The following is a 24,002-nucleotide window of genomic DNA, read 5'->3' on the forward strand; positions in this document are numbered from 1 at the left end:
TTCCCCTTTGAGCCAATTTATGCCAAATTTTTAGTCACTTGTGAGTGAAAGAAAGATATAGCCAGAATTTGAGGAATGGCCTCAACTGGAAATTGCCGCTAAAACATGAGTAGCACCAACCGAACGAGCGTAAGTGATTTCAGGTTAAGCGCCTCCATTTTTTTCCTGCTCGGTTTTCAGCCAAGGCCTCAGCATTGGCCTCCCTGCCTTCAGCTGCCCAAGCAGCTTACCCACCACCACGCGTGCCGCCGGGTACTGCGTGCTACATACAGCCCTGGGTCTTTCTGTCTCCAGGACTAAAATACAAATCCCCTAGCAGAGCATCTCAGGTCCTTCGGAACCTCGCCTTCCTCAGTCGGATCTCCTCCCACCCCTCACGGCACTCCTCTGGCCTCACCATGTCAGGCCCCTTCCTGGTGCTGTGACCGGGAACGGGCCCTTCTTTTCTTCTTCCTTCAAGGCTGTTCAACGGTCATCTCCTGGCCTTCCTGCTGCCACGTACCCCTGCAGTGCCCCAGGCTGTGCACAGCCAGAGCACTTCACAGATCCCTGACCTGGCAGCTGACTCCGAGGGACCTTCCCGAGGCATGCCCTCGCTCCTGGTGCCTGCCAGTGTCCAGAAGGTCATGGACATGGGTGAGGAAAAAAACAGAAATGTGCATTAAATGCAGGAGTTGCACTCAAAACATTTTCTCAATTCTGTGGAAAGATTTCACCAAAAACCCCACCCCTTTTATTACGGGATCTGCGGGAGTGTGTGCACATGAATCCGTGTACGCACTGCTGGTACTAACTCCCCTCTAAATTTTATTTTCACTCTCCTTATGTGTAAAGTTAATTTAAATTACTGTCCACTGAGTGAATGATCACTGAAATACAAGTATATGCAGTACTGGAGTTCCTGTCATGGCTCAGCAGTTAATGAACCTGACTGGCATCCGTGAGGATGCAGGTTCGATCCCCTTAACTCGTTCAGTGGGTTAAGGATCCGGCGTTGCTGTGAGCTGCGGTGTAGGTCGCAGACGCGGCTCGGATCCTGTGTTGCTGCGGCCCTGGCGTAGGCTGGCAGCTACAGCTCTGACAGGACCCCTAGCCTGGGAACCTCCATACGCCGTGGGTGCGGCCCTGAAAAAAGACAAAAACAAAAACAAAAACAAAAAAACACATCCCAAAAAACCAAGTATATGCAAGACACTGGAGGAACTCAGGATGGGTCAGATTTTGTAACTGTTGCTATTCATGACAGGAACGTAGAAAGGAAAGCTCTGCAAATGCTACACTAACTGCGACAACCTGCACAAGCATGCTTCCGGGTGGCTGAAAGAACAAACAAGCGTTGCTGAATACAAACATGAGCACTCTCCAATGGCCATCAATGCTGGAATTACTTCTTATTTAACCTGTGGGCAAAAACAAAAAAAACAGAAAAGGCAATCATCTAGCTACGTTCTAGATGATAGGGCCTGAGGCGAGATTTAAACAGAGGATGTAAAAGAAACTGCAACACAGCTACAGTCATCAAAACAGTGTGGTGCTGGCAGACACAAAGACAGACACATCAAGGACTAGAAGAGACAGCCCAGTAATAGACCATCGTATTAAGTGCTCAAATGATTTTCCACAAAGGTGTCAAGACCACTGCATGAGGAAAGGACAGTCTTTTCAACAAGTGGGGCTGAAAAAACTACATATCCACATGCACAAGAGTGAGGGACTCTTACCACACACCGTTCCTAAAACTTAAGTCAAAAGACCTATATGTAAAAGCTAAAACTACAAAACTCTTGGAAGAAACAAAGGGCACAGCCTCCTGGCAGTGGATTTGGCAATGACTTCTGTATTACAACACCAAAGGCACGAGTAACAAAAGAAAAAAAAAAGACAAACTCGGCTTCATAAAAAATTATAAATCTGGGGCACTGAAAGACACCATAAACAGAGTGAAAAGGCAACCCCCCGGAATGCGAGGAGATATTTGCAAATTATGTATCTGATAAGAGGTTAATTTCCAAACCTGGAGAGAAATTCTAAAACTCAGAAACAACAAAACAAATATCAGATTCAAAAATGGGAAAAGGGTCTGAAAGTGTCCAAAGAATATATGCAAATGGCCAATACACACAAGAAGAGAGGCTCAGCATCATCAATCATCAGAGAAAATGCAAATGAAAATTGTAACAGGAGTTCCCGTCGTGGCGCAGTGGTTAACGAATCCGACTAGGAACCATGAGGTTGCGGGTTCGGTCCCTGCCCTTGCTCAGGGGGTTAACGATCCGGCGTTGCCGTGAGCTGTGGTGTAGGTTGCAGAGGCGGCTCGGATCCCGCGTTGCTGTGGCTCTGGCGTAGGCCGGTGGCTACAGCTCCGATTCGACCCCTAGCCTGGGAACCTCCATATGCCGCGGGAGCGGCCCAAGAAATAGCAACAACAACAACAACAACAACAACAACAACAACAACAAAGACAAAAGACAAAAAAAAAAAGAAAGAAAATTGTAACAAGCTACCCTCACACCAATCAGGATGGCGCCGTTAAAACAAAACAAAGCAAAACCAAGAACAGGAACTAACAAGTGCTGGTGAGGCTCTGGGCCGAGGGCACCCTGTGCACGGGCTGGGCTGGAACGCGGTGCAGCCAGTATCAGTCCCTCAGGACACTGAACACAAGTTACCACAGATCCCGTGATTCCCCTCTGGGTCTATACCTACTGCTCAAAGCTGAGACCAGGTTCTCAAAGAGATGACTGCCCACCATGGTCAAGGCGACTGTTCACACCAGCTAAAACGCGGACGAGACCCGTGTGCCCACTGATGGGTGGCTGAGCAAAGTGTGGCACATCCATGGGATGGAATATGAGTCAGTCCTTCTTTTTTTTTTTTTTGTCTTTTTTCCTTTTCTTGAGCCACTCCCGTGGCATATGGAGATTCCCAGGCTAGGGGTCGAATTGGAGCCGTAGCCACTGGCCTACACTAGAGCCACAGCAACACAGGATCTGAGCTGCATCTGCAACCTACACCACAGCTCATGGCAATACTGGATCCTCAACCCACTGAGCAAGGCCAGGGATCGAACCCGCAACTTCATGGTTCCTAGTCGGATTCGTTAACCACTGTGCCATGACAAGAACTCCTGAGTCGGTCTTAAAAACGAAGGAAATCCATGGAGTTCCCGTTGTGGCGCAGTGGCAACAAATCTGACTAGCATTCATGAGGACGCAGGTTCCACCCCTGGCCTCGCTCAGTGGGTTAAGGATCCAGTATTGCCATGAGCTGTGGCGTAGGGCGCAGATGAGGCTCGGATCTGGCCAGCCACAGAAAATGTGATTCCCCTGATATGAGATACTTAGGAGCAGTCAAAATCATAGCAACAGAAAGTACAGTGGTGGCTGCCAGGGGCTAGAGGCAAAGGGGAATTATAACATTTCCATTTCACATGATGAAAAGAGTTCTGGAGATGAATGGTGGTGACAGCAGAGAGACATACGGGATATATTTAATACCACTGACCTGCACCCTTAGAAACGGGAAAGATGGTACATTTTATGTTATGAGTATTTCACCACTATAAAAAATGGGGTGGGGGGATGATGAGAGAAGAAATGCTGGGAACTTCTCTGGGGGCAGGCCCAGTGTGGAGGGCCAGTATCTGCATCCTGCTGCCCTGCACACACAAGCCACCCACCTGAGAAAGAAGCACACATCTACTCATTTCTTCTGTAAAAACAGGAGCATCGTCTAGGTCCTGAAAATTGTTTTAAGGGCTGGGAATAAAGCAGAAAATATGGCAGACAAAGTCCCTAACTTCATGAATTGTGTATTCCAGGAGAGGAGATGTACAAATAAATATAAATATAGCAAATAATCATACTATCCCAGCTAGTTACAAGTTTTTCCAAGAAAAATAAAGTAGGAAAGGGGACTGAGAATGGAAAGGTTCTTTTTAAACACGGTGCTCAAAGACAAACTGAGGCTAAGACCAGCAAAATTAACACCAAACTGAACAAGCAAACAAGTGAATTCCTCCTGTTAAAAAGCAACTGGCGGGGGAGTTCCCGTGGCGGCTCGGCAGGTTATGAACCTGACTAGTATCCATGAGGATGTGGGTTCAATCCCTGGGCTCACTCAGTGGGTTAAAGATCTTGCACTGCCATGAGCTGTGGCGTAGGTCACAGACGCGGCTCGGATTCCGACTTGCTGTGGCTGTGGCGTAGGCCGGCAGCGGCAACTCTGATCTGACCTCTGGCCTGGAAACTTCCATATGCCAGATGCACAGCCATAAAAAGAAGAAGAATCAGGAGAAGCAGCAGCAGCAGCAGCAGCAGCAGAAAATAACTGGTGGATAATCCAAGAGAAGAAAAATGGGTAAAAGCTAAATTTCATTAAAATAAAAACTGCTCTGTGAAAAGCAATGTCAAGAAGATTAGAGGACAAGCCACAAAAGACAGCGTGTGATAAAGGACTGTTAGGCAAAATACACAAAAAACTCTTAAAACTCAGTAACAGGAAAACAAACAACCGGATTGAAAAATAGGCTACAGACCTCAGCAGACACGTCACCAAAGCAGATACACGCATGGCAGTTAAAGACATGCAAACACGCTCAAGTCACACAGAAGCCAAGCTTCACAATGACGCACTGACTCTTGGGAGGCCCGTCAGGCTGCCACCGAGGCGAGCCCTATCCCAGGACCTTTCAAGTTTCAAAACCAAGTAACGCTCTGAAGTTTACTAGCTGTGCTGAGCAAGTCACTCGGCCACTGTCTCCAGGTGCCGCCACCCAGGAGCGGGGCCGGGAGGGTGGCCCCGAGAGCTCTGGAGGTGAATGCTCCCACTCATGGCTCACACACGGCGCACACCGAACACGGGCCTGCTTTCATCACTACTTCTGCTGAGCCAGACCCGACTGGATTTTCTGTCATAATCGCAGACTCTAGCCTAATAAACAAAGATTTCATGATGCTGAGAACATTAAAATATAAAGATATAAGAAATGTTTTGGGGGTTTCTTGGGCCACACTTGCAGCATGCGGAAGTTACCGGGCCAGGGATGGAACCAATGCCACAAGAGCAAGCCGAGCCGCTGCAGGGACAATACCCCATCCTTAAGCCACTGCACCACCAGGAACTCCAAGAAATGTTTCAATAAACCCTTAGGTGGTGGTTTTAACGTAACTGGTTATAAAGGAAAAAAACCCAAGAGTATTCTGGATTATATAAGAATGACATAGTAAAAGGTAGTTTCATCTTCCTAAAATAATTCTACTCGTGACAGATGATGGGGAACTTGCTGTTTGACCATCAACCTCGAAGCAAGAAAAGTTAGCTCTCACCCTTAAATTACAGTTTTACTACAGCTCCCCTTTTAGCCATTTTAATTTTTTTAGCCATGTTTAATAAGACTACAAAATATTTTGAAATAACATAGCACAAGTCTACACTGAGAGCCATGAAGGCACTGGGTCTCCCGGCAGAGCACTGCTGTGTCTACTGCTCCCTCCTGCCCTACAGGGACTCAACTCACAGTTCAAGTGTGAGCTGAGAAGACAAATCTTTCCCCGCCTCTAAAATGCACAGTGCATTAAAAAAACAGTTAACCAATTCCACATAGTTTCTACAGCTTGCTTTATACAGTAGAGCATTTTTATCTTATTTGTTCAACACTTACTTGTTATATATGAGAGCCAACCCAAACAAAACTCCGATATAAAACATGGGCACACGGAGTTCCCATTGTGGCTCAGTGGTTAACGAATCCGACTAGGAACCATGAGGTTGCGGGTTCAATCCCTGGCCTTGCTCAGTGGGTTGAGGATCCGGCGTTGCCGTGAGCTGTGGTGTAGGTCGCAGATGTGGCTCAGATCCCGCGTTGCTGTGGCTCTGGCACAGGCCGGTGGCTACAGCTCCAATTTGACCCTTAGCCTGGGATCTCCATATGCCGCAGGAGCGGCCCCAGAAAAGGCAAAAAGACAAAAAACAAAAACAAAAACCAAAAAACGGGCACGGGATTTGGCTCTGATAGGCATGAGTTAAAATCCTGACTCATCACTAACCACACGGCCATAGGCAGGTCCACCTAACCTATCTGCACATACACTTCCAGGTAAGTAAAAATGGGGAAAACAGTGGCAGGAAGATGTGGCAGGAAACGGCCAGCACTGCACCTGGCCTACAGTGGTGTTTTCCGCACAACAGAGATACTAATTTCACTTTTTTTTTCTTTAAGGGCTGCACCCTCGGCATATGGAAGTTCCCAGGCTAGGGGTTGAATCTGAGCTGCGTCTATGACCTACATCACAGCTCAGAACAACGCCGGATCCCCTCCACACTGATCGAGGCCAGGGATTGAACCCACATCCTCATAGATACTAGTCGGATTTGTTTCCGCTGTGCCACAACGGGAACGCTAGGGATACTAATTTTAAATAGATGAAGGCACTGCTACAGAATGTCAGCTACAAAATGCACAGGAGATAACTGAGTTAGAAAAACCTCTATTTTGCAATCATCAAAGTAATAACTGATCCAGGTGGGAGTTGCCTATGGGTGGCAAACTTAAAGTCTCTCTGCCCAAGTTACCTGATACCTACACATAGAAGTATACGGCTTTAGGGTGCAGAAACCTGGTGGCCACCATCTGCACCAAAGTCAGCATCGCCAGAATGAAACAGACTGACATCATGTGCCACCTGCTGTGACGCAGAGCAAAGAAGAAAACTAAAAGGCAAAAAGTAAACATAAAAGAATAACATACAGTGAATTCTTGATTTATCTGAGCATACATTTACCAGAGTATGGTAATCGTGACCAAAAAGAAAAGGAAAAAAAAAAGAACTTGTGGAAATAAAATTACTGTGATCCGACTATAGAATCTACATACTCTGGAAAGCAGTTGTTCTCCAGAACCAAGTAGTAATCAGCTGATGTCATATCTGTATTTCCAACGCGGCCCAAGTCAGAGAATCACACAAACTCTGCTTGTGATTCAACCTCAGCCAAGACCAGGGTCTGACTGATCAGCTCTACTTCCTACCTAATCACCCGGGGCAGCTGAGAGCAGAGTACAAAATCTGTCCCTTAGAATTCAAGAGCTCTTTGTGCGTTTCTTTTAACCAAAACTGTGAAAAGCCATAAATCCAACATGGCAAATAAGGCTGACAGACGAAGCAATGCCTTAAAACTAGCCATTTTCGGAGTTCCCATCGTGGAACAGTGGTTAACAAATCCGACTAGAAACCATGAGGTTTCAGGTTCGATCCCTGGCCTTGCTCAGTGGGTTAAGGATCCGGTGTTGCCGTGAGCTGTGGTGTAGGTCGCGGACGCGGCTCAGATCCCGCATTGCTGTGGCTGTGGCATAGGCCTGCGGCTACAGCTCCGATTGGACCCCTAGCCTGGGAACCTCCATATGCCGTGGGAGCGGCCCTGGAAAAGGCAAAAGACAAAAAAAACCCCAAAAAACCCTAGCCATTTTCAAGTCAGGGATAGACTAATTCAAGGACAGAGCAGCAAGGAAACAAACAGCCAAATGTGGAAGCGCTGGGCCTCCAACTGAGGGGCGAAGCCACCCCACGTCTGCCCCAGGATCAGGAAAGGCGGCACGCTTCCCCACCTACAGGAGGCCAGGGAGCACGAGTGTCAGCTGGAGTCTGAACCGCAGAAGGTAAGCCCAGGCCCTTCCCTGGGCACCTTGCCCTGACTATTTGGAGGGTCCAGAGAGCATACCATCCTCCTCGAGTCAAGGAAAAGGTATATAGGGGCTAAGTGACCCTCAGGTCACCTCCTACGAAAATAGTTCTCATTTTCTTTTTTTTTTCTTTTTTTTCAGGATTCCAAACAGTTGTTATTTTACAGTTATCATTTTCAATTTGACTTTCCCCATCAGAATGGGACTTGGGGAGTTCCCGTCGTGGCGTAGCAGACTCGAATCCGACTAGGAACCATGAGGTTGTGGCTTTGATCCCTGGCCTCGCTCAGTGGGTTAAGGATCTGGCGTTGCCGTGAGCTGTGGTATAGATTGCAGACTTGGCTTGGATCCTGAGTTGCTGTGGCTGTGGCGTAGGCCGGCAGGTACAGCTCCAATTAGAGCCCTAGCCTGGGAACCTCCATGTGCTATGGGTGTGGCCGTAAAAAGACAAAAACCAAAAAACAAACAAAGAATGGGACTTGGCACTCTGCTATCCTGGGCTCAGTGGGAAGAATTTTAGGGACCTTTTATTTTCCTGTGGCTTCTCCTTGAAACCCCAACATGGTCTGTTTTCATTGACCTTTATCTGTCCTGTGTCCTAAAAGAACTCTGGAGGGAGGCTCAAACCCAGCTGGGCACTCACAGCTGCCAAGACCCCTTATCCCACCCCTACGGCTAATAAAGAAACTAGAGGAATTCACAAACAAGTCTCATCAGAGAATGTTCAACTATGATCTTAATAAGAAGCCTCTGTTTTGTCCCCTTTTCAGTGTCTTATAGCACCGAGCACACAGACACTTTGTGCTGACACATTTACAGGTGCCGATGGAATTAAATGCTACAGTCTGACCGTGTTAACGTCTAACTTTAAGAAATGGGAAGTCTTGTCACAACCCGACTACAAGTACTCCCTTCCTGTGAGATAATGCTTACAACTGAAGTACATGATTTTTGAGAAATATCTTCCTCATTTCTGAAAAGAAAAAGGAAAAAAAAAGTCCTTCCATTTTTGCAGATGTAACATTTTACTGGCCCCTGAAGAAGTATATTTACATTTACTGGAAAGACGATGGAAAATGATAGAGCTTTGGTAAGGGAATCATACAAAATATTGAAACCTACACATTTCCTGATGATCAGGTTCTCAGTCAACCACCTCAGACTCGACCTGACCCAATTCTCACCAGCCAGGGCGGCGGGCCACCTGGAAGCAGGAACACGTGGTCATGTCCCGGGAGAAATGACGAGAAAGGCGGGCAGTGAAAAACACCTGCGCGACTCACGCGTGACAGGTGGAGCGCGAGCCGTGAAGGCCCTGGGTTTACAGGACTCCGAGGCCTCGCTGCGGTTTCGAAGGGCAAAACCAGTCTCTTCTGTCAAGGAAACTTTGTCCTGCCTTCTGTGCTACTAACAACAGTAGAAAACGACAACAAAAACTGCCCACAAAATGCTCCCTTTTGTGTGAAATTCGTACGCAGAGGTCCCCCAAGCCCACCGGTTCTGAGATGCCTCGGCCCCCCTCCGGCAAAGCCTCACTTTCCGCAGCTCCTCCTGGAGAGCGAGACGACAGCGGAGCTTTTCCCCAAGACCCTAGATGTGGCTGCTCTCGTCACTTGAACCTCGGCACCCAAGTCACGTAAAACGCATGCCGGCCGAAATCTTAGGTCTGCTGATTTGAAACAAACACGGATTAATAAGCAGTTTATCGTCATTCTTACAGATAAAAGGAAATACTGACTCTGGCACGTTAAGAAGTGTGACAGACACGACGACTAAGATGTCTAATCACACTGTGTAATTTTCCTGAGGAGCAGAAACCAACAGCCCGGGACAGGGCCGAGCAAAGGCGGCGGGCCAGCAGACCACTGCCGCCCACCACGCGCTCCGCTCCGGAGTCGGGGCCGGACTGTGCCCGACGCCAAGAACAGCTCAGAGAGGACTGAACCCACGAGCGTGCTCGGCGGCGCGGGTCCCTTACACTCAGTGACCGAATGCGTTTGGGGACCACAGCCCGCCCCGGCTTTATTCTAGAATGAGCGGCGCTCTCTGAAGAAGACTGAAGACGGGTAGACACAGTGGCGAACTCTCACAAGACATAAGAAGTATGTCCGCACCTGTTCCTGCAGGTCGTAGTCATAGCTGTCATGCAGCAGGAGACTGAGGACGTAGCGAGTATAAATCATGGCATCGATGCCACACTTCTCTAGCTCTTGTCCCAGCCAGGTCTGCACTGGACCCAAAGCATGAAGCAGAGACATTTCAGACACAGATACAGGGCCTGGGTAAGAGCTTGGGGAGCTTGCAGATGGCGAACCGTCCACAGCGGCACCGAGAGGGCGCATGGATTTAGGTTGCCCACATCCTCAAAACACGAAGCATCTTCTGCAGCGATGTTCGGTTGGTATCTGGAGGGGATTTTCACTCCGGTAGAAAGGAGAGATGCTTGACATCTAGAATGAGCATTTATTTTTGCTGGCAGTCAGCCACTGAGAACTGAATTCCCCGCTTCAGGCATGACCAATGAAGCAGCATCCGCATAGAAACATGTGTAGATGTGATTTTCTATTTTAATTTCACATTGAGGCCAAAGCTAAGTCTCCGGCAGAACCTAAAAAATAAGAGGAAAAAAAACCATGTTTTATGTATAGATATGAATTATTGATCTTTTGGGAAAAATCCAAACAAACTATTTCTTTTTATTAATGAAATACCTTTGGCATCTTAGGACACAATTTTTTCCCCTGTAATCTTTGACATTTTAAGCTAAGTAACATTTTTAACTTTTAAAAGCTTAATGTCATTTAAAATTAAGCAAAACTCAGCAATTTATATTTTTGTGCTGTGCCCAACCATACTGATATTTTCTTGCTGTATCTCAAGAGACTGGACTAATAAAATTTTATCTGTTATGCTGAAAGAATTTATCTGGTAACAAATCACTAGTTCATTTTAAAGTATAACAGGAGTTCCTGGAGTTCCTGTTGTGGCTCAGTGGTTAACAAATCCGACTAGGAACCATGAAGTTGAGGGTTCGATCAGTGGGTTAAGGATCCGGAGTTGCCGTGAGCTGTGGTGTAGGTCACAGACATGGCTCGGATCCTGCACTGCTGTGGCTCTGGCGTAGGCCGGCGGCTACAGCTCCAATTCGACCCCTAGCCTGGGAACCTCCATATGCCGCAGGAGTGGCCCAAGAAAATGGCAAAAAGACAAAAAAAATTTTTTTTAATTTAAAAAAATTAAAAAATAAAATAAAGTGTAACAGGAGTTCCTGTTGTGGCTCAGTGGGTTAAGAACCCGACTACTATCCATGAGGATGTGGGTTCTATCCCTGGCCTCGCTCAGTGGGTTAAGGACCCAGCATTGCCACAAGCTGCAGCATAGGTCGAAGATTCAGCTTGGATTGGCACTGCTGTGGCTGTGGTGTAGGCCACAGCTACAGCTCCAATTCAGCCCCTAGCCCAGGAATGTCCATATGCTGCAGGTGAGTCATAAATAGGGAAAAAAAAAAAAGTGTAACAGAAATAAGGGGGGTTCCTGTCATGGTGCAGTGGTTAACGAATCCGACTAGGAACCAAGAGGTTGCCGGTTCGATCCCTGGCCTCGCTCAGTGTGTTAAGGATCCGGCGTTGCCATGAGCTGTGGTGAAGGTCACAGACGTGACTCAGATCCCCTGCTGTGGCTGTGGTAGAGGCCGGGAGAGAACCCGAGGCAGCTGGGGCTTATAAGAAACAGCACCCGAGAGGAGAGAGCAGCCTGGAGGACACCACACACGTACACAGCACGGCTGCTCAGCCTTCAGCTGAGTTAAGCAGGGCGTGTGAGGATCAGCCACGCACAGGAAAGGGTCACCACAGGGAAAGGAGGAGGCGTTCCCTACTAGCCCAGTGAGTTATGGATCTGGTGGTGGTGTTACCGCCATGGCTCTGGTCACCGTGGTGCTATGGGGTCCATCCTGGGCCTGGGCACTTGGGCATGCCTCAGGTGCACAAAGAACATAAAGGAAGGAGGAGACAGACGGGTGAGGTTCAGCTCGGCTGGGGATGGTGCCTGTCTCTTAGCCAGACTGGAAAGCCCTACGATTCAGTACACATCAGGTGGAGTGTTCAGGAGAGTCTCAACTGAGTAAGGGGGAATACTTAACCCTAAACACTGCTCTGGTCCTGCCTAACAAAACGTAAAAGCAAGACACAGGAGTTCCCGGCGTGGCCCAGCTGTAACGAAATGGACTAGCATCCATGACGACGTGGGTTTGATCCCTGGCCTCACTCACTGGGTTAAGGATCTGGTGCTGCTGTGGTGTAGGTCAAGTTGTGGCTCGGATCCCATGTTGCTGTGGCTGTGATGTAGGCCAGCAGCTACCGCTCTGATTCGACCCCTAGCCTGGGCACTTCCATATGCCCAGGGTGTAGACCTAAAAAGACAAACAAAACAAACAAACAAACCAAAAACCAAACCACGGAGATCTCGTCGTGGTGCAGTGGTTAACGAATCTGACTAGGAACCATGAGGTTGCAGGTTTGATCCCTGGCCTTGCTCAGTGGGTTAAGGATCCAGCATTGCTGTGAGCTGTGATGTAGGTTGCAGATGCGGCTTGGATCCTGAGTTGCTGTGGCTCTGGTGTAGGCCGGTGGCTACAGCTCCGATTCAACCCCTAGCCTGGGAACCTCCATATGCCTCGGGAGTGGCCCAAGAAATGGCAGAAAGAAAAAACCAAAAAAACCAAAAAAACCCAAAGCAAGACAGCAACAAAAAAAACCAAAGCAAGACGCAAAAGAACCAGAGTTTCCAACTATTTTCACTATGGTTCCAGAACAAAGCTCAAGAAATTGACAGGAATACAAAAATATCCACCACTTAAGAAGATAAAAGTTATTATGACTACATTCTGTATGTCTGACAAGTAGAGAATGGAAGACATAAAATACATACAAATTAAATATCTAAAGATGAAAACCACAGGAGTTCCTGTTGTGGCTCAGTGGGCTAAGAACCTGACAGAGTGTGAAGATGCAGGTTTAATCCCTGGCAGCTCCAATTTGACCCCTAGCCTAGGCACTTCCATGTGCCATAGGTGTGGCCCTAAAAAGGAAAAAAACTACAATGTCTGAGATTAAAAAATACAGGATGGGATTAATGGCAGATGAGACATTTGAAAAGACTACTGAATCTTAAACAATACAAAATGAAATACGGAAAGAGAATTTTTAAAGAATTAACAGAGCTTCAGCTAGTTATGCAGTAACTTAAAAGAAATCTAACATACATGTAATTAGAAGAGAGAGAGGAGAAAGAAAAAAAAAATTGAAGAAACAACAGCCGAAGTTTTCCCCAAACTGATGAAAACTAAAATACACAAATCCAAAGAAGTTCACTGAACTCTAAGCACAAGAAATATGCAGAAATCATGGAGAAGAGGCTTGTGGTTCCCAAGGGGGAGGGGGGAGGGAGTGGGGTGGACTAGAAGTTTGGGGTTACTAGATGCAAACTACTACATGTAGAATGGTTAAGCCATGAGGTCCTGATGGATAGTACAGGGAACCATATCCAATCACTTGCAATAGAACATGATAGAAGATAATATAAAGAAAAGAATGTAATATGTATGACTGAGTCTGCTTTGTTATACAGCAGAAACTGACAGAACATTGCAAATCGACTGTACTTTAATTTAAAAAAATTTAATCCTGGGAGTTCCCGTCATGGAGCAGTGGTTAACGAATCCGACTAGGAACCATGAGGTTGCGGGTTCAGTCCCTGCCCTTGCTCAGTGGGTTAACGATCCGGCGTTACCGTGAGCTGTGGTGTAGGTTGCAGACGCAGCTCGGATCCCGCGTTGCTGTGGCTCTGGCATAGGCCGGTGGCTACAGCTCCGATTGGACCCCTCGCCTGGGAACCTCCATATGCCGCGGGAGCGGCCCAAAGAAATAGCAAAAAGTCAAAAAAAAAAAAAAAATTTAATCCTGCTGAGTAGCACTGAGAACTATGTCTAGATACTTATATCACAACAGAACAAAGGGTGGAAAAAAAAATGTATACATGTAAGTGTAACTTGGTCCCCATGCCGTACAGCAGAAAAAATAAATTAAAAAAAAATTTTTTTAAGAAGATGGAGTTCCTGTCGTGACTAAGCAGTAATGAACCCGACTAGCATCCATGAGGACATGGGTTCAGTCCCTGGCATTGCTAAGAATCTGGTGCTGCCATGAGCTGCGGTGTAGGTCGCAGACATGGCTCGGATCCAGCATTGCTGTGGCTGTGGTGTAGGCTGGCAGCTGCAGCTGATTCGACCTCTAGCCTGGGAACTTCATGTGCCACAGCAGCGGCCCTAAAAAGACCAAACAAAGGCAGAGATGGTCAGGCTAGATTTTAAAACAGCAAGACCCATTTTTTTATTCTACATTAAATGTAAAGACACAAACAAGGTAAAAGGATGGAAAAAGATACACCAACAATAATGAAGAGAGAGTGTCTACATTGAGATCTGACACAGGTGACTTCAGAACACTGACAGAGATAAAGGAGACCACTTCGCAACGATACAGGGGTCCGTTCCCCAAGAGGACACAACAGTCCTATGCACTGTACACCTAAGAGCAGAGTTCCAAAATTCATGAATCAAGACTAACAGAGGAGTTCCTGTTGTGGCTCAGTCTGTTAGATTAAGAACCCAACGTTGTCTCTGTGAGGATTCAGCTTCCATCCCTGGCCTCCATCAGTGGATTAAGGACCCAGCTTTTTGCCACAAGCTGCAGGCTGGATCCAGTGTTGCCATGGCTATGTCAGAGGCCTACAGCTGCAGCTCCAATTCAATCCCTAGCCCAGGAACTTCCATATGCTGCATGTGTGGCCACAAAACAAATAAAAACAAAAAACCCCTAAGAGAACTGCAAAGAGAAACAAATCCACAACCACACTAGGAGACTTCAACACGCATTTCTCAATCACTGAGAGAAGTAGAAGAGAGAAGATCAGAAAGGACCTCTACAGCAGACTCTTAAGCAACACCATCAACCAACCTCATCTGAATGGGCTGTATTTGGGGCCACAGAAAAAGCTGCAACAAATTTTAAAGGACTCAAGTCATATAAGATATAGTTTCTGGAGTTCCCATCATGGCTCAGTGGTTAACGAATCCAACCAGGAACCATGAGGTTGTGGGTTCGATCCCTGGCCTCACTCGGTGAATTAAGGATCTGGCGCTGCTGTGAGCTGTGGTGTTGGCTGGCAGCTGTAGCTCCAATTTGATCCCTAGCCTGGGAACCTCCATATGCCACAGGTATGGCACTAAAAAAAGAAAAAATATATATATATATATAGTTTATGACCACATGGAATTAAAGTGTAAATTAATAACAGGCATCTAGAAAACCTTTACTATGTTGACTTTACAACCCAGCCATGGGATTCTTTCTGTTGGCTTAAAGATTTAGCCAAGAGAAAGGATTCAAGAAGTAGGTAAGAAAAGAATTGGCGTACAAATGCAAAATAAAGCAAAACACACTAAACCCCCATGATCTCACCAGAGCCAGTTAAAACCTTCGCTTGCATCATTCATTACCCCTAACAGAACTCTTGCTACAACTCATTCGCTAGCTACCTCCATATAATCTCGAAACTGGCCATATTCCTAGAGTCATCAGCGACTGTCATGAGCTTTCACCCTCGCTACAGAAGAGACTCAGAGGGCTGAGGAGAAGCGAGGAAGGCTCTAAGTTGAGGAGCTTCAGACTACTTTGCCGTCATCTGGCAGCACCTGGACGTGGACACGGATCACGGGGTCTGCGACAGCCAGCACCCCAAGCTGGCTTCCTGCTGCACTGTGATGACAGGCCTAAATGTCCCTGGAGCTCGAGAGTGTCCCTCGTCCTTACTGTGAGCCTAAACTGCTAGCAGAAGACGCAGGTAGAAAGCACTGGCTCATAACTGAGCTCCCTCCTCTCAGCCTTCCGTAGAGGAGCGAACATTTGACTGAGAGCGAGCCTCTTTTTTCTAGTTCTGAACTGAAAATTATTTCACTTAAACTTTTTTCAGGAACGATGGAGGGATGGGACAAGCACATACAAAAGCCCATTTAACATCTACCTGGCAAGTTCAAGAGCACAGCACGCAAATACCCAAATGTCAAACTCTATTTGCCTTCATACTCATTCTGAATGTGAGGTTTAGTCAGTATGAAATGAAACTGCATTTTAGTGTAAATTCTCTAAGACTTTTAAAGACAAAGAACCACCATATATACTCAGATTTTTTTGTTCTGTTTTCTCAAACTCTCCTTCTCTCCAAAGGTTGATGCTGAGAAAAAAGGATCTTCAAATCATCTTGAGCATCTTTCTCCCAGATAAAATTAATGCATATCACCCTAAAGACTGGGCTGTACAAATGATCATTTAAAAGACCCAGCAAAGGAGTTCCCGTCATGGCTCAGTGGTTAACGAATCCAACTAGGAACCATGAGGTTGTGGGGGTTCGATCCCTGGCCTCGCTCAGTGGGTTAAGGATCTGGCGTTGCTGTAAGCTGTGGTGTAGGTCACAGACGTGGCTCAGATCCCGTGCTGCTGTGGCTCTGGCGGAGGCTGGCGACTACAGCTCCGATTCGACCCCTAGCCTGGGAACCTCCATATGCCACGGGTGCACCCTAAGAAAACAATCAATCAATCAATCAATCAATGGTCCAAAAAAAATACACCTATTGTAGAATTTGTCTTTTTTACTTTAACTTTTAAATGGTTTCTGTTAAGGATACCAAAAATCGATAGCTAATTAAATGCCCATGGAAGCATGCGTCTCCCTTAATTCACGAAGGCAGGATGGATGAGTGGAAAGGGCCGCAGCCTAGGAGTCTCTAACACATAGGGTTTTTTTGTGCCCATAACTTCTTGGGGGTCTTTGTTTCCTCATCTATAAAAGAGAATAATGAATAGTAATTGTGCAAAATACATTAGGCTTTATAGTATAGAAAATACTAAATTTCTTTGCTGTACTTAAAAAACAAACTATGAAGTCACCTTCACGTGTAATAATCTCGTTCTAGCCATGCCCAAACAGTTTGGACTCGACTACAAATTCCAGTGCATCACCACAAAGAACTCAGGGTGGTCAAGCGGGGATGAATACAGAAATACCACAGATTCCCGTTGCTATCCTTCCTGTGTGTTGTTTTGCTTTAATTTTTTTTTTCTTTTTAGGGCTAGGGTTGAATCAGAGCCATAGCTGCCAGTCTGCACCATGGCAACACCAGGTCTGAGTTGCATCTGTGACCTACGCTGCAGCTTGTGGCAACACCAGATCCTTAAACCACTGAGCAAGGCCAGGGATAGAACCGGCATCCTCATAGATACCAGCTGGATTCTTAACCCCCTGAGCCACCACAGGAACTTTGATTCTTTAACTATTTAGTCTACATGTTTTCAGAGTGATATAATTAGTCCCGACTGATCTGTCCATTAATGAGAAGAGAAAACAGATCTAGGTACTTAAGCCATCACATAAGTACTTTTTCAATAAATAGCCAAACAAAACATGGTAACACACAATCTTCAAATGAATAAATAATGAAGGGGTTTTGTTAGTTTTATTTTTTTTAGGGGGGAGTTGAGGGGCAGTTTTGAAGAAGTTCACTAATCTTCCAAAATCTCATCCCTTATGTAACAATGTTCTAAGAAACATAGTGCCATCTTTTTATACTCTTTGTAACACCACCAAAACTACTGAAAATAATTCAGCTTACAGTTCCCATTAGTGTTCTTAAACAGCTATTAGAGCCTTAGACTCTAGCTGGAGTTCTGTTTCTTTAGTGCTCAATGACAGCAGACGTGTGGCAGACATATTAAAGTGTTACCCTTCTTTTTCTGTAACTTATTGTACATATTTTTAGGTTTGCTCACAACTCATAACAATTATTTCAAAAAGCATAATCTCCTTCTGACATAGTACATACGTATTATTTGTGGAATGTTCTCCCCGTTTACCTCTGTTACAGCACAACTGATTATAAAGAGCACCAGAGAGTAAAACAGTTATAAATCGGGCTTCTCTGAGCAACACGTAAAATGCGGCTCTTGGGAGGAACTATCTGGGCAGCTCTGCTCAAGCCATATATTCACTTGCTGAAGCCTTCTTTTAGTCTCAGAGCACTGATCTTTTCTGCTCGAGTTTATCATATATACTTTTATTACAAAAGTTTAAAAAGCTGTTTTCTAATATGAAAACAGAAGGGCAACCACACATAATTTCTCCATCCTAATAAAATCCACTGTTAGTATGTTGGCGTGATTATCAGTGTTCTTCCTTTGCACAGCATTTTTAAAATTTTAATATTTCAGGAGGTCCTGTTGTGGCTCAGCAGTAACAAACCTGACTAGTATCCATAAGGACGTGGGTTTGATCCCTGGCCTCACTCAGTGGGTTAAGGATCTCTCGCGTTGCTTCGCCTGTGGTGTAGGCTGGCAGCTGCAGCTCTGGTTCAACCCCCAGCCTGGGAATCTCCATATGCCGCAGGTGCAGCCCTAAAAAAGAAAAAAAAAAAAAGAAATTATTATTTCAATGTGTTAAGTAATTGCATACACTTTTGTATCCTGTATTTGCTCACCTAACATTATGTCACTCCAGTGTGGCTCCAGGGTCTCACTACAGTGTCTAAATACGGTAGCCACTAGTCACGTATTTTATTTATTTATTTTTGTCTTTTGTCTTTTTAGGGCCATACCCACGGCATACAGAGGTTCCAGGCTAAGGGTCCAATCGAAGCTACAGCTGCCGGCCTACACCACAGCCACAGCACTGTCAGATCAGAGCCACATCTGTGAGCTACACCACAGCTCGCAGCAACGCGGAACCTTCAACCCACTGAGCGAGGTCAGGGATCAAACCCGATACCTCGCGGTTTCCACCTCAGCCACAGTGGAAGCTCTCTCGTCACATATTTTAATTAAAAATCAGTTCCTCAGCCACACCAGCCACATTTCAAGTGCTCAGTAGCCATGTGTAGCTAGCTAGTGGCTACTGTGCAAACATAAACTAGAGGACATTTCCACTATTACGGAAGTTCTACTGGACAACGCTGGCTTCAACTCCCTCCAGCAAATGGCTATGTTGGGCTAAACAAAGCCTCACTAGCTGGTTCTCAAGAGCTCACATGTCCCTTCTCGTGTCCTTATGGACTGTACAAGATACACTTTCTTTCTCCTCACCCCTTTTATGGCCACGCCTGAGGCAAATGAATCCTTAACCCTCTGAACAAGGCCAGGGATCGAACCTGTATCCTCACGGAGATTATGTCGGGTTCTTAACCCACTGAGCCACAATGGGAACTCCTATGAGACATTCTTACACCCAGAAAATGGGATGCTAATTACAGCTGTTCTGAGACAACACTGTGCCCAAGAAGAACTGTTTGAGGGAAGTGGAAAAGACTTACCTTTGTTTGAGAGGCCTCAAATGTCAGCAAGTCAAATTTCATTACAGTAGACCGTAATCATGGAAGGTTCAATGATGAAGCCAGACTGCAGAGAACAGCAAGAGGAGATGAAACTCATTAACAGAGCAAAAAGAAAACTAAGAATTCAACCCAAAAACGACTCCAACGGATCAACACATTCAGCAAAGTAGCAGGATATAAGATTAACATTCAGAAATCAGTCAAATTTCTGTATACCAACAATGAAATATTAGAAACGGAATACAAAAATACAATACCTTTTAAAATTGCACCCCCAAAAAATCAAATACCTGGAAATAAACCTGACCAAGGAGGTGAAGGACTTACATGCTGAGAACTATAAAACACTAATCAAGGAAATTAAAGAGGATTCAAAGAAATGGAAAGATATTCCGCGCATACATCCACAGGACGTAGGCGTGGCCCTAAGAAGAGAAAAAAAATGAAATTTTCTTTCTTTCTTTTTTTTTTTTTGGTCTTCTGCCTCCTTAGCCGCACCTGCAGTACATGGAGGCTCCCATGCTAAGGGCTGAATTGGAGCTATAGCAGCCAGCCTACACCGCGGCCACAGCAATGCAGGATCCAAGCTACGTCTGTGACTACACCACAGCTCATGGCAACACTGGATCCTTAACCCACTGAGTGAGGCCAGGGATCAAACCCAGGTCCTCATGGGTACTAGTAAGGTTCGTTAACCACTGAGCCACGATGGGAACTCCAAAAAATGATTTTTTTTCATGAATGTAAGATTGTTCTCATACCTATGACTATGACTCGATGGTAAAAAGAACTAGTAAATCTCTTAAACTGCAGCATGTTAACAGACCTGGTTTAATCTCTACATTTAAAATCTAAGGAAGAAAAAAGGAAGAAGCAACTCCATGATGGCAAAATACAGGTTAAAGCACGCAGTTCTACACAGACTCAGAGGAACTGAACAGACACCTATTAAAGCCCAACAAATGAGGTGCAGATCAAGTGCGTAGGGAGACCGAATAAAAGAGAGGAGCTTTCCGTCCAATCCGATGAATTCTCCTCTATTGACTGTGCTGTTGCCAAATGCTTACAGAAATTAAAATCTGCATAAGCCTCTGTGTGTTCTTAAGAGTTTTAACTGGGCTATTAACTGCTTATGTAAAGTTGCTTTACTTCTTTCTAACTTTTACTGGCAGTTATTTGCCAATTCATACTCATCTGTTAATATTTCTGCTTTAAAAACCTGAACTGCTTTTCAAAGATTGTAATTTCTGGAGTTCCCATCATGGCTCATCAGAAACGAATCTGACTAGGAACCATGATGTTGTGGGTTCGATCCCTGGCCTTGCTCAGTGGGTTAAGGTTCTGGTGTTGCCATGAGCTGTGGTGTAGGTCACAGACATGGCTCGGATCTGGCGTTGCTGGTGTAGCTCTGATTGGACCCCTAGCCTGGGAACCTCCATATGCTGCGGGTGAGGCCCTGAAGACAAAAAAATTTTTTTGTAATTTCTTTGCATGTAGTGTAATAACCAATGATGTATTTAGTTCATTAGGACCTATTGGCTACAAAATGCCCGTTTTTCCCTAGAAGGGGTCAAATTTCATGTGAGACAGTTTATAGGATTAAAAAAAAAAAACCCAAAAAACCCATGAAGCCATTTGGGTCAAAGAGAAGGAAGAAATCAGGCTCCCTGGCTTCAGACTATACTGCAGAGCTACAATCATCAAAACCATATAGTCCTGGCACAAAAACAGAACTACAGATCAGTGGAACAGGATATAAAGCTCAAAATTAACCCACACACCTACAATCAACTAGTTTATGACAAAGGAGGCAAGAATATACAATGGCAAAAAGAAAGTCCCTTCAATAAGTGGTGCTGGAAAAACTGGACAGCCACATGTAAAAGAATGAAATTAGAATACTTCCTAACAACATACACAAAAATAAACTCGAAATGGATTAAAGACCTAAATACAAGACCAAATACTATAAAACTCTTAGAAGAGAACATAGGCTGAACACTCTCTGACATAAAATATAGCAATATCTTCTCCTAGAGTAATGACGATAAAAAAATAAATAAATAAACAAATGGGAACTAATTAAACTTAAAAGCTTCTGCACAACAAAGGAAACCCTAAACGAAACAAAAAGACAACCCAAAGAATGAGAGAAGATATTTGGAAATGAAGCGACTGACAAGGGATTAATCTCCAAAATTTATAAACGCCTCCTGCAGTTCAATACCAAAAAAACCAAACAACCCCATCAAAAAATGGGCAGGGAGTTCCCTTTGTGGCTCAGTGGTTAACGAATCTGACTAGGAACCATGAGGTTGTGGGTTTGATCCCTGGCCTTGCTCAGTGGGTTAAGGATCCGGTGTTGCCGTGAACTGTGGTGTAGGTCACAGACGTGGCTTGGATCCCGAGTTGCTGTGGCTCTGGTAGGCTGGTGGCTACAGCTCCAATTAGACCCCTAGCCTGGGAACCTCCACATGCCGCGAGAGTGGCCCAAGAAATGGCAAAAAGACAAAAAAAAAAGGGCAAAAGATCTAAACAGACAACTCTCCAAAAAACACACGAACGATGTGTGACATCACTCATGATTAGAGAAATGCAAACTGAAACCACTCTGAGGCACCACCTTACACCAGCCAGAATGGCCATCATCAAAAAGTCTACAAACAATAAGTGCTGGAGAGGGTGTGCCGAGAAGGGAACCCTATTACACTGTTAGTGGGAATGTAAATTGGTGCAACCACTGTGGAAAACGGTATGGAGATTCCTCAAAAAAAACGAAAAAAAGAATTACCATTTGATCCAACAATCCCTCTCCTGGGCATCTATCCAGAGAAACCTGTGATTCAAAAAGACACACGTACTCCAATGTTCACTGTACCACTATATACAATACCCAAGACATGGAAGCAACCCAAATGTCCACTGACAGAACCAGGAAGTAGCAAAATAAGGTGGGGTACATATACGTGATGGATTACTCAGTCATAAAAAAGAAAGAAATAACGGCATTTGGGAGTTCCTGTAGTGGCGCAGTGGTTAACGAATCCAACTAGGAACCATGAGGTTGTGGGTTCAATCCCTGGCCTCGCTCAGTGGGTTAAGGATCCGGCGTTGCCATGAGTGTGGTGTAGGTCGCAGATGTGGCTCAGATCCCACATTGCTGTGGCCCTGGCACAGGCCGGTGGCTACAGCTCCGATTAGACCCCTAGCCTGGGAACCTCCATATGCCGAGGGAGTGGCTCAAGAAGAGGCAAAAAGACCAAAAAAAAAAAAAAAAAGGCATTTGCAGCAACATGGATGGGTCTAGAAATTATCATGCTAAGTCCAGGTAGACAGCGAGACACCAACATCATATGCTATTACTTATATGTAGAATCTAAAAAAAAAAAAAAAAAGCATACAATGAACTTCTCTGAGGAACAGATACCAACTATCAGACTTTGAAAATCTTATGGTTTCCAAAGTAGACAGGTTGGGCGGGGGGGGTGGATGTATGATCTGGGGGTTTGGCATGGAAATGCTATAAAACTGGGTTGTAATGATCGCTGTACAACTGTAAATGTAATAAAATTCACTGAGTTAAAAAATGTGTCAAATGATGTCATGAAATATTTGATTTTGGGGTTGGTAATAAGTATTCCACTCAAATGGATATGAAAAAAGAACATTCTAGAAAGAAAAAGATTAACATAGGAGTTCCCATCATGGTGCAGTGGAAAGGAATCCAACCAGGAACCATGAAGTTGTGGGTTCGATCCCTGGCCTCACTCAGTGGGGTTAAGGATCTGGCATTGCCATGAGCTGTGGTGCAGGTCACAGATGCAGCTCAGATCTCGCGTTGCTCTGGCTGTGGTATAGGCTGGCAGCTGCACCTCCAATTCGACCCCTAGCCTGGGAACCTCCAAATGCTGCAGGTTCGGCTCTAAAAAGCAAAAAGAAAAAAAAAAGAAAAAAGAAAAAGATTAACATCCCTTGAAATAGTTAATAAATTAGTCTTAGCCAAATGCCTCTAAGGTGCTACCCTACTACCAGTAATTATAATTAGAAGAGTGATTTTTTAAAACTACAGATTTATTTTTTTATGATTTTTATTTTTTAAAACGATTTTTTCCATTATAGCTGGTTTACAGTGTTCTGTCAATTTTCTACTGCACAGCAAAAAGACCCAGTCATAAATATATATGTATTTTTTATATATATATAATATACATATTCTTTTTCTCACATTATCCTCCATCTTGTTCCATCACATGACTAGCTATAGTTCCCTATGCTACACAGCAGGATCTAATTGCTTATCTACTCCAAAAGCAATAGTTTGCATCTATTAACCCCAAACCCCCAGACCATCCCACTCCCTCCCGCTCCTCCTTGGCAACCACAAGTCTATTCTCCAAGTCCATGAGTTTCTTTTCTGTGGAAAGGTTCATCTGTGCTGTATATTAGATTCCAGATATAAGTATCATATGGTATTTGTCTTTCTCTGTCTGACTTATTTCGTTTAGTATGAGAATATCTAGTTCCGTCCATGTTGCTGCAAATGGCATTATTTTGTGCTTTTTATGGCTAAGTAGTATTCCATCGTGTATAGATGCCACATCTTCTTAATCCATTCATCTGTCAATGGACATTTAGGTTGTTTCCATGTCTTGGCTGTTGCAAATAGTGCTGCAATGAACATACGGGTGCATGCGTCTTTTTCAAGGAAAGTTTTGTCCCGATATATGCCCAAGAGTGGGATTGCTGGGTCATATGGTAGTTCTATGTATAGTTTTCTAAGGTATCTCCATACTGTTCTCCATAGTGGTTGTGCCAATTTACATTCCCACCAACAGTGCAGGAGGGTTCCCTTTTCTCCGCACCCCCTCCGGCCATTTGTTATTTGTG

At 45.1% G+C, this 24,002-nt stretch overlaps 1 protein-coding gene across 4 annotated transcripts in view; it reads right to left on the reverse strand.

Moving 5' to 3' along the window:
* KIAA0232 (KIAA0232 ortholog) overlaps positions 1-24,002 on the reverse strand; it is an 88,695-nt gene that overhangs the window by 39,780 nt on the left and 24,913 nt on the right. For all 4 annotated transcript variants that reach the window (XM_047799447.1, XM_047799448.1, XM_047799449.1 and 1 more), the window contains exons 2-3: positions 19,095-19,179; positions 9,793-10,286 (exon numbers count right to left, since the gene is read on the reverse strand). In XM_047799447.1, the coding sequence (XP_047655403.1) occupies positions 9,793-10,020 (228 nt within the window). In that variant the 5' untranslated portion in view covers positions 10,021-10,286; positions 19,095-19,179. The remainder of the gene's footprint in view (positions 1-9,792; positions 10,287-19,094; positions 19,180-24,002) is intronic.

This window comes from Phacochoerus africanus, chromosome 10 (assembly GCF_016906955.1).
Source record: "Phacochoerus africanus isolate WHEZ1 chromosome 10, ROS_Pafr_v1, whole genome shotgun sequence".
Lineage (NCBI taxonomy): Eukaryota > Metazoa > Chordata > Mammalia > Artiodactyla > Suidae > Phacochoerus > Phacochoerus africanus.